The following is a 16754-nucleotide window of genomic DNA, read 5'->3' as shown; positions in this document are numbered from 1 at the left end:
ATGCTACATGCACTGCCACCCCATCATGCCACTAAAGACTGTCTGGCACTCAAACTATTTCCTTGGCTCAGAATTCTTTAATTTGAACTGTATTTTGAGGTAGACTCCAGTTGCTGGATCTCAGGGTTCCTGTAATTTTTTTTAAGTATGGCTCAATAGCTCAGTGGTTTAAGTATCTGCCTGCAGTGTCAGAGGTAGGGAGTTCATTTTCCCACTGTGCCTTCTGCGAGTAGAGCCAGCCTGTGTGCCCTTGGGCAAGCTGCACAGTCCCAGGGTGCTCCCACAAGGAAGGAATGGTAAACCACTTCTAAGTATGCTCTACCTAGAAAACCTTGTAATGGATCACGTAAGTTGGAATCGACTCCATACCATGCAATTATTATTATACCCTGTCTGTCTGTCTGTCTGTCTGTCTGTCTGTCTGTCTGTCTGTCTGTCTGTCTGTCTGTCTGTCTGTCTAAACAAACCAATGTAGTGAAATCAGTGGACTGACACCAACACTAGAAGCTTTCTTACTTGGTTTCACACAGCCCATTTTCTCCTGATGCCATGCTGGTGTAGTGGAAACCAGGGCTTCTGCAACAGGAACTATTTTATAATGACCCCAATGCCCCAGGTTTATAAAGCTGGAGCTGTTCTTGATGTTTTAGGCTTTATATTGTGCTGGGGGAGGGTGTAATGGTGGTGAGAGCTAGAAGTTGCTAGTGAATGACAGATAATGGTTTCTGGGCCTTGAGACACTAGTTCCATATTTTTTGCTCCATAAGATACACCTGACCTTAAGACGCACCTAATTTTTAGAGGAGGAAAACAGAAAAAAATATTCTGAACCAAATAGTGTAATAAAATATTTAATAAACTATAACAGAATAACATTTGAACTATGTAAAGTGAACAGCAGTCAACAGTGGCATTAAGAACCATTACCACTGTCATTAACAAATGGAGAGACTTAAAGGTTTATGTACTCTAGTTTATGTACCATAAATTTGTGTACCTTAAATTGAAGTTAAGTACATATAAACCATTATCAGCCAGTGATAAGACCTATACCACAGTGGTCCCCAACCTTGGGCCTCCAGATGTTCTTGCACTACACCTCCCAGAAGCCTTCACCACCACCCTCTGCTGGCCAGGATTCCTGGGAGTTCAAGTCCAAGAACATCTGGAGGCCCAAGGTTGCGGACCACTGCTATACCACACTACCTATATTTTACATTTCCTTTCATCCACCTCCTCCCCAGGCTCATTGAGAAATATCTCAACGACAGTTGAGATTGTTGTGCAACTCTGCCCAGCTACAGCTCAAGCCTATATTAAGTAAGAAATGGTTTGTCTGATTTGGCACTGCATTGAGAGGTCCCTTTTAGTTGCGTGGAGGATAAATAGTGGAATTAAACTATTTAACAGCTGGTTTTCCTTATTTACTTTAGGTTATGCAAAAGAACAGCAACACAAAGCTTAACCTGATCCCATTCACCAGAAGTAGCACATGCTCAGCATAAGACCAAATTTCGGTTTTTTGACATAATTGAACGTTTATAGCATGTAAGGCACAACAGGTTAGGCAACACAAAGCCAGGAACAATGTTCTTGGCAAGCCAAAAAACTGAATACAAACTATAGTAGTTGAAATTAGGAAGCAGGTACTGTAATCCAGTTAGAAGTCACAAAGAATTTTGACTTTCTTAATTTTCAAACTACTGTATCAGCAAATGTAATATGTGCTACAGGCAAGAACTCTGTTCCAAAAACACTAACCAAATAACTATGCCCTGTCTCTGAGACTTCCTGGCCTTGTTCTGATTTAGATACATCAAAGAGATACCACAACCATAAGGACTTGGAAACAACTAAAAGTAAGACTGAATTTTGCTTTCCCATGTATGCAGGGTTAATTTGTGATCAGCAGTCAAGTTTGTGTTCTGGCTCAAAAAGCACAGTTAGTTTCCTTGCTGCAACACCCTTTGGAAATACATTCTCTAGTCGATGCCCAGAACTAGTTGAAAAGTTTGTAAGTCAAATCCAAATTTCCCATAGGAATGCATTGAAAATTAATTAATGCGTTCTTATGGGGGGGGAAAGGTCAGAAACATAAAAAGAAATTAAAAGAAAGTCACTTACCATGTACTGTAGACTGTACCCAGCTCCTCACAGTGCCTTGGTAGCTCCCCCCGGAACAGCCAAAAAAGAGCACCAAACAGCTAAAAGCCGGCAACCAGCAGGCAGCTGGCACCTATTTTATGCTCTTCTCCGCTCCTTCCCCCTCCCTCTCCCTGCCTAACAGCTGATCGGCGCTGGTCTGAAAGGCTTCCCAGGCAGCTTTTAAAGCAAAACTAGGAGCTTTTAAGGCAAGTATGCACATTTCTACACAAGCAGGTTTCAACTCAAACAGCGCACCTTTTCACCCAAACAAGCAGCTTTTAAACTAAATTTTACATTTTAAAATGACAATACCAGGCAGCCCCAGGCAGTCCCAGGTCTCTCTCCCAGCTCTCTAATCACTTGGAGGAGCGAGGAAGCAGACAAGCATCCTCTTTGCTGAAAGTTTGAATTTCCCACTTTCCTTGCCTTCGCCGCGCATTAGGTATGCTAATATCTGTGCACTGGAGGATTGTGGGAGAAGCACCCTGCCCTGATGGGGGTCCCACGGGGCACCCCAAAACACTGAGGAGCTCTCTTGGTCTCTGGCAGGACTGGGGCTGAGCAGCCCTGTTCTGAGTGGGAGGTGCAGCTGGGGGATCACCATGCCTTGGGGGGGGCAGGGCACAGAAGGGGGCAGGAGGTGCAGGGGCCACTCCAACTCATACCTGGCAGGGGAGATACCATGATTATGAAAGTGGTTTTCCCAGGGTGAGGCTCATGCATTGCACTTCAGGTGTGCTGATCACTGTGATTTCCCCAAATGTGGGGAAATCACCTGCATAATTTGTGGTAGTGGGGGACTGTGTTTGTGGTTTCCCCTGGTCTTTCTAGAATCACTATTTCCCCTTCAGTTATTGGCTGTTTTCACTGCCCTCTGCCATTTAAACCTGCTGCCATAGGCCTGTTGGCACTGCTGGTTTTCTAGGTGGGCTCCAGGAGGCAGATCCTGGAAAGCCAGCAGCACAGATGGCAGAGTGGTGAGGTCCAATGTGGCTGCCATGGCGAGCAGCTTCTGGTGCCAATTCAGAGGCCTCCCAGCACCACGGTGGGAGACTTCTGGATGATGGTGGCTGAACCCTTTTTTACAGTATTTGCTCCATAAGACGCACATACTTCCCCCCCCTTTTTGGGGGAAAAACTGTGTCTTATGGAGCAAAAAATACGATAATTATAATTCGAATGGGACACAACCAAAATGCCATGTGTAAGGAAGTAATACGAGCATTAGGAATTTCAGATAGTATACTGGAATTACTCTTGTGGGAGAATAGACCAGGAAATATGCATCCATCCATATACGGATGGCAACATGGAACAGGAAGAACCAGCAGCTGTAGCAATTTCCCTGAGGGATGTCAGTATTTGCTTGTTCTCTCATGCCTTGTGCAGTTTTACTTTCTGTTCTTCCCTGACATTTCTGTTCCCCAGTTTCCTTATTTTGAGAATACTGAGAATGCTCCATTGACATGTAAGGGGAAAATCTAGCTCTAGAGATTCACTCACCAGTCTCCCAAGGTGGAGAAACACAAACAACAATTCCATATCTGAACGGTAAAGGAAACGGAATACAGTTGCTTTAAAAACAAATAACACGGACGCTGGGAGCCAGTCATTTACAAACTATGCATGGTTTCCCCTTCTATTTGATTGCCTTGACTTACCTGTAGATATGGAAGATGTTTGAATCAAATATGTTCCCTGGGACTTCAGCTAATTAAATGTTAAAAAAGGAGAAAGTGAAGTTGGTTTCTGGTTTTTTCTGCCTCTCAGAACTGCTGGGAAGTCTTGCTTTCATTTGTTTACGGAATGTGGGTATGCCTTCTAAAATATGTATTTACCTCAAAAGGTGACATGGAGAGCTCAAGAAGATGTTTCACCCTCCTGGAAATATATTGGGCTTTAAAGAAGAGGAAGTGGGAGAAGCAGAGCCTTCAAAGCCAAAAAGCAATGTGGGAAAAGACAGGCAGCATTTCCGTATGCTCTCTAGCACCATGAGTACACAGACCTACAATTTGATGAAAAGTACATTCCCCTTTTCTAAAGGAAATCAACCCTGAGTGCTCACTGGAAGGACAGATCCGGAAGCTGAGGCTCCAGTACTTCGGCCATCTCATGAGAAGAGAAGACGCCCTGGAAAAGCCCCCGATGTTGGGAAGTGTGAAGGCAGGAGGAGAAGGGGACGACAGAGGATGAGATGGCTGGACAGTGTCTGCGAAGCTACCAACATGAGTTTGACACAACTCTGGGAGGCAGTGGAAGACAGGAGGGCCTGGTGTGCTCTGGTCCACAGGGTCACAAAGAGTCGGACATGACAAAACGATTAAACGATGATGACATTTCCCACATATTTTTTTAAAGCCAGGTAATGATGCCTGTGATACCCAGAGTGGGTAGGGGATGAAGTAATGGACTAGGACTCAGGAGGCCTGGGTTCAAATCCCTGTTCAGTTATGGAAAGGGGCAAAGGTGCTGAAGATTTCCTTAATCTTTTTTGAATTAAAACCTCTTTTACAAGTTGTTTCTGTATTTACTCTCTCTGTGTTTCTCTGTGCACACACATGCAAACTCACCATAATCAGCAGAGAGGCTGATTCATGCTAAATGCGATAACTCAACTGTAACATGTCATGACCTTTACAAATATGGTTGGGCCTTCTCCAAGCCACCTGGGGAGGTTACAGTAATACAGACTGAGCTTTTTCAATGACGGTACTGTGGTTGTGGAATATATTGCTGCAGTTTATTTGCCAGAATGTTACTCTTGTAAGTTTTAGGCACTAATTAGTAATAATGTCTTTACCTGTCACTGCTTTGACTTGGCTGGATTTTTTAAAATTTGACTTGATATTCAAATCTGCCATTGACAGTAGATTGTTTTGTTTTGTGTGTCGATAGGTTTGCACTTTTAATTTCTGTACAGATTCCTGGTACTTTATGTCTCATTGTTCTTTGGTCAGTTCTGAACATTACCTTGAATAATCTAACAAATGGCAAAAAAGAAATGTTTTAAATAGTAAGCAGATAAATGGGCAGAGAGACAGGCAATTAACTCCATTCAGGCATTATGAAATAAACACACAAGGAGGGGGGTGTATTATTCCTGTCCTTACATTCTCTTCTTCTTGAGGAGAAAACCCTCTGTGTGGAAAGCTGATTTTCCAGTGGTCCAGATTGAGTGGAGGGCCTGCATGCATAGAGGAAGTTAATCTCTTCGGAAAATCACTATCCATGCAAAGAGATAGGAGGGCAGGCATGTTTTATAATGCCCGAAGAAAGAGAAAAACAGTACAAGCAATCCTATACCTTTCCAATCAGGTTCATGTCCAATTAAATTCAGTGAAGCTTATCCATAGGTAATAGGATATAGGATAGCAGGTGACACTTTTTATCCCTGGATCTAGAGGCAAATATTCTACATGTTGTTTAGTCGTTCAGTCGTGTCCAACTCTTCGTGACCCCATGGACCAGAGCACGCCGGGCCCTCCTGTCTTCCACTGCCTCCTGGAGTTGGGTCAAATTCATGTTGGTAGCTTCGGTGACACTGTCCAACCATCTCATCCTCTGTCGTCCCCTTCTCTTCTCATGAGATGGTCAAAGTCTTGGAGCCTCAGCTTCAGGATCTGTCCTACCAGTGAGCACTCAGGGTTGATTTCCTTTAGAATGGATAGGTTTGTTCTCCTTGCAGTTCAGGGGACTCTCAAAAGTCTCCTCCAGCACCACAATTCAAAAGCATCAATTCTTAGGTGGTCAGCCTTCTTTATGGTCCAACTCTCACTTCCAAACATTGCTACTGCAAAAACCATAGCTTTGACTATGTGGACCTTTGTTGGCAAGGTGATGTCTCTGCTTTTTAAGATGCTGTCGACGTTTGTCATCACTTTCCTCCCAAGAAGCAGCCGTCTTTTAATTTCGTGATTGCTGTCCCCATCTGCAGTGATCATGGAGCCCAAGAAAGTAAAATCTGTCACTGCCTCCATATCTTCCCCTTCTATTTGCCAGTGGCCATGATCTTTGTTTTTTTCTTTTGATGTCTTAATAGTGCATAACTAATCTTACGTAGATGATTGGTGATGGGGACTGTTCTTTTGATATATAATGCTATAATTCAGAGACAATAACTGTGCTAGAATTTTGTTTTTAGACTCCTCTGGCAACTCACTCTTGCTAGATTGTTGGTATGGCGTTGGGGGTGGAAAATACAGAAAGGGGGAAGGGAGGGAAGGAGGCTGTGAGGAGAATGAGAATAGAACTAGCAGACTGGCAGACTTGGGATTGTCACTGTGCCCTTACTTACAGGCATATAAACTGCCCAGAGACCTTTGGGTAGTGTGGGTGGCATATAAGTTAAATAAATTAAATAAATAAACCCCTGCTGTGTGGACTGCGAGGAGCTGGACACCATGAAGCACCCCATTAGGGTTAACTAGAACTGGGACTCTACTGGTGACTATACCCAGAGAACTATCAAACCCCGTGAAGGTCCTTAAGAGAACTGTCCCAAAGAAAATTGCTAATGGTACGTTGTTTCCCCTGTCCGAGTTGAAATAATTTCTTTTGGCTTTAATTTACCTTTGGTGTTGTCTATGGCGTCAGGAATGGAATACAGAGCCCATACTAAGGCTGCCAGGGCTAATGGGGCTCACAAAACAATATTTCCTCAGATCTGTGACAGTATGTGGTTAAAATGGGTTGTAGTGCAGAATTATGGTATATTATTATTTTTCTTGTATACTTCGCTAATCTTTTTCACCATTTGTATACTGTTTTTGCGTTGTTCCCTTCAGAGCTGTAAAATGTCAGGTATAATAAGAAATTTGCAAGGGTCAGAGAATGCCTAGAATAGGCAAAAATTTCACTGATGATGAAGAGCATGCAACTGTTGGGAGAAAATCTAATAGATGTTTAGATCGCAAAAGCTCCTCTCTGACTTTTTAGTTGCAGACCAGTAACTTTCCTGACCACTGAGCTTCAGTTGCTTCCCATATTTTGTTGCTCCACTGCCCCTTAATTGGATTAGGGAAACAAAGGATCCAGTTATCCATGTCTCTGAGACAACAATATAGTGACAGAAATCATTGTTTTACATTAGCACTAGCTAATTGGATTGGGAGAGCAAATTGGCCAACCTCAGTGAATAGAATTCTGTGCTTTGAATCAAGAATATATAGTTACACTATCAATAGTTTTGATTGGTGTGTGTGGGATGATGATGTTGGTGAGGATAATGTTGATTATTTAGAAAGGGGAGTGCATTCCACAAAGTCTCAGTCCAAGCAATGTTGTTCTTTCACTTCGAAGAATTTCATGATGCACTTTCTTTCCATTATTACAAACATACTATTTCCAAGAGACATTTTGTCTATTACTAAGTCAGTCTTGTTATTATTTAATAGCTTTCTATTTATGGACCAAATAAAATTAATACACAAGCCTCCTTCAATCATATGGAACGTAGCAAATGGCAGTTTCTTTGTCATTACAATGCTTTGATTTTTTTTTTGAAAGCCAGCTATGTTTTAAATAAATGAGAGCTTCCAAATCCCAGCAGAATAGATGAGTTGTTCTTTTCTCACATTAGTAGGCATATTTTCCTTGTATAATGAATGGACCCTTCAATATAAAGGATCCGATTAATTTCTGTGAGTATACAATTCCTTCTTGATCACCAGCTTCCACAGAAATAATACAGACTCTTTATGACTACACATGTGGCATTAAAGGGGATGCACTGGAGTGATAACCTTTTTTGTTTCTGGCTTATAAAAGCTGTGTAGGTGACATTTATGTCAAATGATTAGGTGAAAGAGTGCTGTGTTCCTATATTAAGAAAGGTAGCAATGGTAAAAACCCTGTTGAAGAGTGACAGATTTCTACATGAAAATGCTGGGAGAAATCGTTCTGAAATTTAACTATAACTGGAATACATTACAGGTCTGTGTATAGTCAGCATCCTTGTTTCTTTTTAAAAAAGAATTTTGAGTTCTCAGTCTTAATCCATTCGATCTCATAACCAAGATCCTAAATGACAAAATAGATATTTTTTAAAGTATCATGTGCTAACATTGCTTAATTTTCAGGCCAGAATTCAATTGTACTACATAATCACAGAAGGGTAATTGTGCAAGGGGTAGTAGCTAATCTTCTAGTTGCTAATCATACATGCATCTGTGACCCAGCCACATAACTGATTGCACAACAGACATCTGGAAAATGATTAAAACTGGTTGCTTGATTGCCCTTGTACACATGGTAAAATGCATCAGGATCTGGGCCAAAACGTAACCATTTATTTTCATTCTTCACGTATTCATATTTGGGAGGATAGGATGGTTAACTGATTTTGCTTTTATTCAATGAACTCTATAGACTTGTACAGATGTAACAGTTACTGGTGGAAAAAAACTTTCTTAATACAATTCAGCTGTTATGCTACTCAAAGCTACATATTTTCTCTCAGCTTTTAAGTACGTTTTTCTATACAAATGCTGTACACTTCTGCAAGTAACCTCCCTTTAAATTCATAGTAGCCTAACTAATTTCTGTAAAACTTGGAATCTCCAATATTTTAAATACTTTCTTTCTTTCTTTCTTTCTTTCTCTTTCTTTCTTTCTTTCTTTCTTTCTTTCTTTCTTTCTTTCTTTCTTTCTTTCTTTCTTTCTTTCTTTCTTTCTTTCTTTCTTTCTTTCTCTCTTTCTTTCTTTCTTTATTACCCCCAGCACCACCCTCTGGACATGGTCAGCCAGGAAGGAGCGGAACCACTGTAAAGCAGTGCCCCCAATTCCCAACCCAGCCAGCCTATCCAGAAAGACACCATGGTCGATGGTGCTGAAAGCCGCTGAAAGGTCCAGGAGTATCAACAGCGTCACACTCCCCCTGTCTCTCTCCTGGCAAAGGTCATCATACAGGGTGACCAAGGCAGTCTCTGTACCAAAACCTGGCCTGAAACCCGATTGAAATAGATCCAGAAAATCCGTTTCATCCACCAGCACCTGGAGTTGCCCGACCACAACCCAGTCCAACATTTTGCACAAATAAGGGAGGTTCGACACTGTTCAGTAGTTAACCACCAGTCTTGGGTCCAGGTTAGGCTTTTAAAGGAGTGGTCAGATTACCACCTCTTTCAAGGTGGTAGGGACCACTCCCTCTCTCAAAGAGGCATTCACGGCCTCCTGGACCCAAATGCGAACCCCCCTGGCAGATCTTCCAATTAGCCAAGATGGGCAAGGGTCGAGCGGAGTGGTGGTAGAACGGACAGATCCAAGCACCCTGTCCACATTCTCAGGTCTCATCAATTGAAACTCATCCATTAATATTTGACCTAAGCACGGCACACTGGACACATCCTCTGATCTTGCAGTAATGGTGGAGTCCAACCCACTGCAAATCTTAGCGATTTTTCCCTTAAAATGAATGGCAAACTCATCACAGCGAGCTGATGAGCAGTCCGGGACCACCACTAGATTTCCCCATTGAAGAAGATCCCAGACTTTACCGTAATTACTGCTTGGGACTCACTCTGTGTCCCAAAACTATTTACAGCTGGGCTGCCTATAAATAAAACACCAGATTTTCAAAGCTGAGAGGAAGGACCAAAGATTTACAGTGAAAGCCTGTAGGTATCAGTAAATCTTACAGAGTTCAGGTAAAACTTCAAATATGAATGGCAGCTTCCTGCTTCACACATTCACACCTCAATTTATAATGCATCTAAATGCTATTTATTCAATGCCATTAAAAAGCCCTTCCTCTCTTCCATGTGCTGGATGCCTTTTGTCAGGCAGAAAGTTCTATGTTGTTTGAACTATACTGGTTCTTGACCAATGTTAGAGAGGCTTTCTACAAACATTTATGATGACTCAGTAGCAGATTTGGTGATTAAAATAGCCTCTTGTTACCTAGCCACCAAGACTGGGATTACACCAATTTGTGGTAACACTGCTGTGTTTAGATTGCATTTTAGTAGAGACATGAACACATGCTTTGCCTTCAGTTCTGAATACAGAGCATTTGGGCATCACAGAGTCTTCATTTAAGTGCTACATATGTTTAGCCTGAGATTTTCTTGCCTTAAGTGGCATCTCAAATCAAGGAAGACTTTAAGAAAGTTTTTGAATTCATTCCCAGGTGCTTCCAAATAGCTTTACCCTCCTGGAGTTGGCACCATCCAAGTATAAACATGACAGCTAAACACTATGGCCACCATTTTATATTATGGTATGCATCCTTCAAAGATGCCAACAACATTTGGCTATTTCCTTTTATCTATCTATTAATGGCACGTGTTAATCTTTTTTCAGACACACTTCCCATATCTGGTCTTCCAAAGGGTCATGAAGAAATGGATAGGGCTGCTTTAAAGTGCAGCTGCTCTTAATCTCTTCTGGATGATTTCAGAGAACTGCCTTAATGCATACCTGGGAATTCACAAGTGGATTCCCAGCAGATGCATCATTGATAGCAAACAAAATTGAACGAAAAGACCAAACAGCAACCATTAATGCATATGATCGAAATGTTTGACATAGAAAGCATGTAAAATTAATTCATGCCCACTATTTACTAACCTACGTCTACTGTATATGGAATGCTATTACATATGCCTTCATTTTCCAGCTTCATTGCTTGATCACTACTGTATGCAAATTGCTTTTGAAACAAAAAGAATGTGTTTTCCTGTCACTGACCAAATTTCATTGGCTCAACTTACAGAAGTGTATGAAGAAGATAGAAGCCATTTTTCTTATTTAATATGTAGGCTGAGAATACACTCATATGGACACCTGCTTGGGAAGAAGCCACTCTTGAATTCAGTGGACTCCTTTCTAAATAGACATGCTTAGAATTGCACTGTTCATTCATGACAGTGCTTGCTACTGAGCCTCAGGATACTGGGACTAACAATTACAGAAACAAAATTAAGTTGCTTTTCAAGTCACAATTCTGGTCTATGTAGCAGTATCAGGAGTCTTTCATAATCTTACTTGGAGGCTGAAATAGCAACTCTAAACAAAATAACTTTTATATTCTTGGTATAAGGAGTATTACTATTAGACATGGGGGGGGTTCATTTTCATTGATGAAAATGAATCCCACTGGCACAGGTGGCCAGCCCAATTAACATCCACCCCCAGAACCTGCTGGATCACTTACTACACATTGCCGGGCTGGCATCATCGACAGCATGCCAATCATGGCAGTAACCTGGCTAGTGAAGCCCTGCCTCCCTATTCACCTGGTCACTACAGCTGTTAATGACGCCTGTTGCTCACACCACATAGTAGGTGGTCCAATGGGTTCTGGGGGCAGTTGTTAATTGGGCTGTCCACCTGTGCTGGCGGGATTCACTTTCATTGATGAAGATGAATCCTCCATGTCTACTATCTTACAAGAAAAGTAACCTTTTACAAAAAATATATAAAATATATAATGCACAATACAATAAAAGGTAAAGGTAAAGGTTTCCCTTGATAATTTTTGTCCAGTCGTGTTCGACTCTAGGGGGTGGTGCTCATCCCTGTTTCCAAGCCATAGAGCCAGCGTTTTGTCCGAAGACAATCTTCCGTGGTCACATGGCCAGTGCAACTTAGAAATGGAACGCTGTTACCTTCCCACCGAGGTGTTCCCTATTTATCTACTTGCATTTACATGCTTTCGAACCGCTAGGTTGGCAGGAGCTGGGACAAGCGGCGGGAGCTCACTCCGTCGTGTGGATTCGATCTTACGACTGCTTCGTCTTCTGACCCTGCAGCACAGGCTTCTGCGGTTTAGCCCACAGCGCCACCACATCCCTGATGCACAATACAATAGGATCCCCATATTTATGAGAGATTGGTTCCACTCTACCGTGGATATCCAAAACCGTGGATACAAACAAACCCTATATAAATACAACATAAATGGGGGCAGGATAAAGGCTGAAGACAGTTTCCGTTGTCACATGGCCAGCGTGACTAGGGCTGTGGATAGGGCTGTGGCAAATCACAGATAATCAACATTTTTAATAACTCTGATGGGACCCATGCTATTACATATGCCACATTAATATACTTTGACCTGAAATAAAATGTGATAAGCTGCAGAAAACACTAAGGGAGTTCTGTTTATTTTTTTCCAGTTGCATGCACAGCAGTGCATTTCACCAGAAGTACACTGCATTTCTCATGTGCAGATAATGTGGAATAAGATGTCCATATAAGTTTTTATGTTAGGGAATTAGACCATTGTATACTGCCTTTGTTTTTAAAGGTATAAAATATATAAAATTTATACTCTATATGTTAAGTCTCTAAGGCACTAGAAGGCTCAAGGGGTATTTTAGCTGCAATAGATTTTACACGGGTATGTCTGTGGAACCTGTGACTTGATCAAGCTTAAGTACAACTGGATAGAATCCAAAGAGATGCTTCTACTGATGGATCTCTTTCTGCCTGGGAGACAGAAAGCCTTGCTGTAACTTCCATGCACTCCTATAATCTGCACTGGAAGGCAGCAGCTGCCTGTCGTGACCACCTCATTCTCCCTAATAGCAGGACTAGCCCCTAAAGCAAAACCAGGCAACTGTGGCCCTGCACTTGTTTGAGGGCTGGAGTACCCATACCTCCTCACCTATGTTAGGATTGATGGGACCCACAGGCCAAAAGACATCTAGAGGGCCTGTGCTGCCTGCCTATGCCATACAAGCATGAAAAATACTTCAGCAGCAATCACTAGTGTTCTGCCAATATTGCTTTCTTCAACCAACACGGAGTGTTCAAGAGGTATGGTCTGTTTAGAGGTTTCCATGCTTAACAGAAACCTTTAGGATAGCCACTGGAAAGCTGCCCTATGTACTTCTAAATAAGAAGCAATGACCCCTCCCCTCCAGTTCATTGAACATTTGACCTTGAAATACGTAACATGATCACACAAATGCCTTCTGCTTAACATATGCCCAGATTCCATGGACAATCTACAAAGCTTCTATGTCAAATAACTCTCCAGCGTTAACACCATCCCACATCAGCCAATACATTCTCCCAAATAGTCACCCTCCGAAGTGTTGTTTCTCTGCTGGTCTAACTCCCAGTCAGGAACTATAGATCACTCACAACATATATGCACTGCAACCCAGTGTTTCTAGCTTGAACACCTCCTCTGTATCCATCAGGGCTAGTTGTTTCCTTCATTGCGTAACCTGCTATCCAGCATGCCCAGAAGCGTTGTTCACAATGAAATTATGAAGGATGAGGAAAGACAATGGCAAGCTGACTAAAAAAGTGAATTACATCAGATCACATAAATATGTTAGAATAGTCTTCATAAGCCAAATCTTTTCTTTTTCTCTGTCTTCTCACTCCAGAACCAGATTTATTTCCAGCAGTATCTTCCTTAAGGCCTGTGCTACTTTTAGTTATATGGACACAGCAGCGGGCAATAGATACTGGTGTAGAGGGGCGGGGTAAAAATCCAATAAATAAATAAATAAATAAAAATAAATATGTTGTACAATTTCTTGTTGGCTGTTGAATGAAGCTGCAATACAATCAAGGTTGTTTCAGAAAAAACAAATGGAGAGAGGAAAAACATAAATCGCCTGGGATTGCCAGGAAGAGATTGCTACTTTTGAATTAATGGGAGTGAGGACAAGTGGCTGGCATCATCGACAGCATGCCAGTCATGGCAGTAACCTGGCTGGTGCAGCTAGCCCTTATTTTGAAAATAAAGAGTGTATGGGAGAGAAATTCCCACCAAAATAGAGCTGTGAAGAAGCACAGCTCTAAATATCAGAGAGGGCAAGCTGGTGCTCCTACAGATGTTTTGAACTATGATTTTCATAAAATCCATTTAGGATGGCTCATGATCAGGGATTACAGAAACTGCAGTCTGAAACATTCCAGGGCCCTGGAGTAGACTTATGTATCCCTGAAACCTCTCCTTTCAACTCAAAGGGTTTAAGACCTGGCTATAGAAATAGTAATTGTACATCCCATCTCTCTCTATTCATTTTTTTCTGAAACAACCTTGATTGTATTGCAGCTTCAATTAACAGCCATCAAAATTTTTTTTTTGTGTGTGTGTGTATTATAAAAAATATGGGATGCATAATTTCTGTATATATTGTTAATGTAGAAAACTGAATATGTTATGAATAGAGATAGTATTCATATTTGTATATGAATACAAATATCCCCTCACTGGTGGAATTAACGAGGGTCCGGCCCCCTGGGACCAGACTGAGCACTCACGATTCAGCCACTGACACGAGCTCAACAGAACCTTCCTATTGCTCCATTGTCTGCAATGGATTAGCCAGTCCTGGCAGAAGGCAGGATGATGAGCCTCTCTGCCAGGCCACAGAGTGGCTAATCCACTGCGGACAACAGAGCAATAGGAAGGCTCCATTGAGTTTGCACCAGCGGCAGAATCGTGAGTGGACATTCCGGCCCCATGGGGATGGACCTTTGTTATCTCCACTTGTGGGGGGATATTTGTATTCATATACAAATACCTCCATCTCTAGTTATGAACACAAAAGAAGAAAAGGAAAAAAGCTATAGTGTAGTTCCCAGTGCTTCTCTTAATAATTCAGTGAGCAAACTGAATACATTCTAACACATTCCCTTCTTCTGGAACTCCAAAACAGAGGAAAATCCATAATGTGCGGAAGAGACAACATATCAGAGCAAATGTTATTTTCCACCAACGTTTTCACTCAAACTTTTGAGCCACCTCAGAGTTTCCTAAAATCCAGCATAAAAAAACACTGTTACTTTCATAAATTTGAAAGACTAGGACAAGACTGAAACAATATATGTTATTTCATATTTTGTGCTGAAATGCTGCAGAATTATTAATAAGATAGCCAGAGGCATATTGGCGTTTACAATACACAAGTCATATTTTCAAGAACAAAGTGGATCACTTTAATAACCACAAAGGTTGGTCACTATTTAACACAACATTCTAATAAAAAGTCACCATAGGTTTCATTTTATAATAAATTTACAAGTGGGTGGTATACATTTAGATATAGAGGTAGAAGTTCACTTTTACAATATTCCTCTAATACAGATTACCAAATTCAAGGCACAAAATTATTCTTACAAAAAAATTGTAAAAAAATTGTCTTCTGTTCTCTACTTCAAATACAGGTTGTGGAGGTTTGTAAAAATACATTTTTACGCTTCTTCCATGATTATCTTTTTAATGGCACAAGAACTAAAACTAAACTTCTTTTCTTAGCTCAGTTTGCTTTTGAATCTTATGCAAGAGCTCAACTTACTGCAGAGTGATGCGCGACAATATGGATAAATTATTTTTGTCATGAAAAGACTATGTAGTTGTGATTTAGATAGGCCTTCGTCATTCAAATATACATGTCAGTCTGAAAAAAGTTGACTCTGAAAAAACTAAGGGTTATACACAGCTGTAAATTATCTCCCAGTAAAGGGGAGAAGTATCCTGAATAATTTCATTTTGAAAACTTCCTAAAATATTACTTTTTTTGGAAGAATCAGGAAATATTTCATTAAGATGCATCTGTTCCACATTACCTGGCTGAATCCCTTGAAACACAGCCCAGTTACATCACATTTGTTTAAAGTGATTACCCCACAGAAAATACCACAAGAAAATTAATAGTTGCTGAAACCACTGGCCATCTTCTAGGTTGAATGACAACCTCAGGAGTAAATCTTACACAGTTATTTCTACAAAAAAAATGAGTAGCATGATACTGTACATTTAGTAAAGTTTCAAAATGACAAGGGTGACTAGATTTTATGAACCTGCTTTGCCTGTCACAATTTCCAAGATCTGGAGTCGCTTTATATACAGGATGTAAAAAACATTGATCTTCTGTTCACTATACAGGTATAAGATCCAAAAAGAATGCCACAGTAAAATGTTAAAAATTGCATCTGCTAAATGCAGACACACTTCACAATTGTCATAAGTTTTGATCATAATTAAGCCACCGAACAGTCCTTTGTAAAACATTAAATTCCATTTTTTGCTTCGTTGTTATTTGTAGCCTGCTTTCGTTGAGCAATGAAAGGGTACATACACTTGTCTGCTCCCAAAAACCGGTACATGCACACTACTGCTTCAAAAGGCAGGATGCTGAGAGAAGAAACAAAACAAGAAATATTATAAAAACTTTAGATGAGGTTAGAAAAGTACTAATTTTTACCAAAAGAATTAAGAAAGCTAGAACTACTATCTATAGTTAATATACTCTCAGTAAAAGGTAAAGGTTCCCCTTGACAATTTTTGTCCAGTTGTGTTCGACTCTAGGGGGCGGTGCTCATCCCCGTTTCCAAGCCATAGAGCCAGCGTTTTGTCCAAAGACAATCTTCCGTGGTCACATGGCCAGTTCGACTTAGACACGGAACGCTGTTTACCTTCCCACCGAAGTGGTCCCTATTGATCTACTCGCATTTGCATGCTTTTGAACCGCTAGGTTGGCGGGAGCTGGGACAAGCGACGGGCGCTCATTCCGTCGCGTGGATTCGATCTTACGACTGCTGGTCTTCTGACCCTGAAGCACAGGCTTCTGCTCGCGTGGATTCGATCTTACGACTGCTGGTCTTCTGACCCTGAAGCACAGGCTTCTGCGGTTTAGCCCGCA

General features: G+C 41.3%; 1 protein-coding gene and 1 non-coding gene across 2 annotated transcripts in view; one reads left to right on the top strand and one right to left on the bottom strand.

Annotated features, from left to right (window-relative positions):
• The first annotated feature begins 2802 nt into the window (after positions 1–2802).
• On the top strand, positions 2803–2966 carry LOC140707260 (U1 spliceosomal RNA). Its single transcript, XR_012087180.2, has one exon. It is a non-coding gene; the product is annotated as a U1 spliceosomal RNA (small nuclear RNA).
• A 12058-nt stretch (positions 2967–15024) lies between these two features.
• RDH10 (retinol dehydrogenase 10) overlaps positions 15025–16754 on the bottom strand; it is a 29319-nt gene continuing 27589 nt past the window's right edge. The window contains exon 6 of the mRNA XM_020811338.3: positions 15025–16246. Coding sequence (XP_020666997.3) covers positions 16123–16246 — 124 coding nt within the window. The 3' untranslated portion in view covers positions 15025–16122. The remainder of the gene's footprint in view (positions 16247–16754) is intronic.

The sequence above is a fragment of the Pogona vitticeps genome, chromosome 4 (assembly GCF_051106095.1).
Source record: "Pogona vitticeps strain Pit_001003342236 chromosome 4, PviZW2.1, whole genome shotgun sequence".
Taxonomy (NCBI): domain Eukaryota; kingdom Metazoa; phylum Chordata; class Lepidosauria; order Squamata; family Agamidae; genus Pogona; species Pogona vitticeps.
Note: the sequence above shows the minus strand (reverse complement) of the source record. Positions and strands in the feature narration are given on the sequence as shown.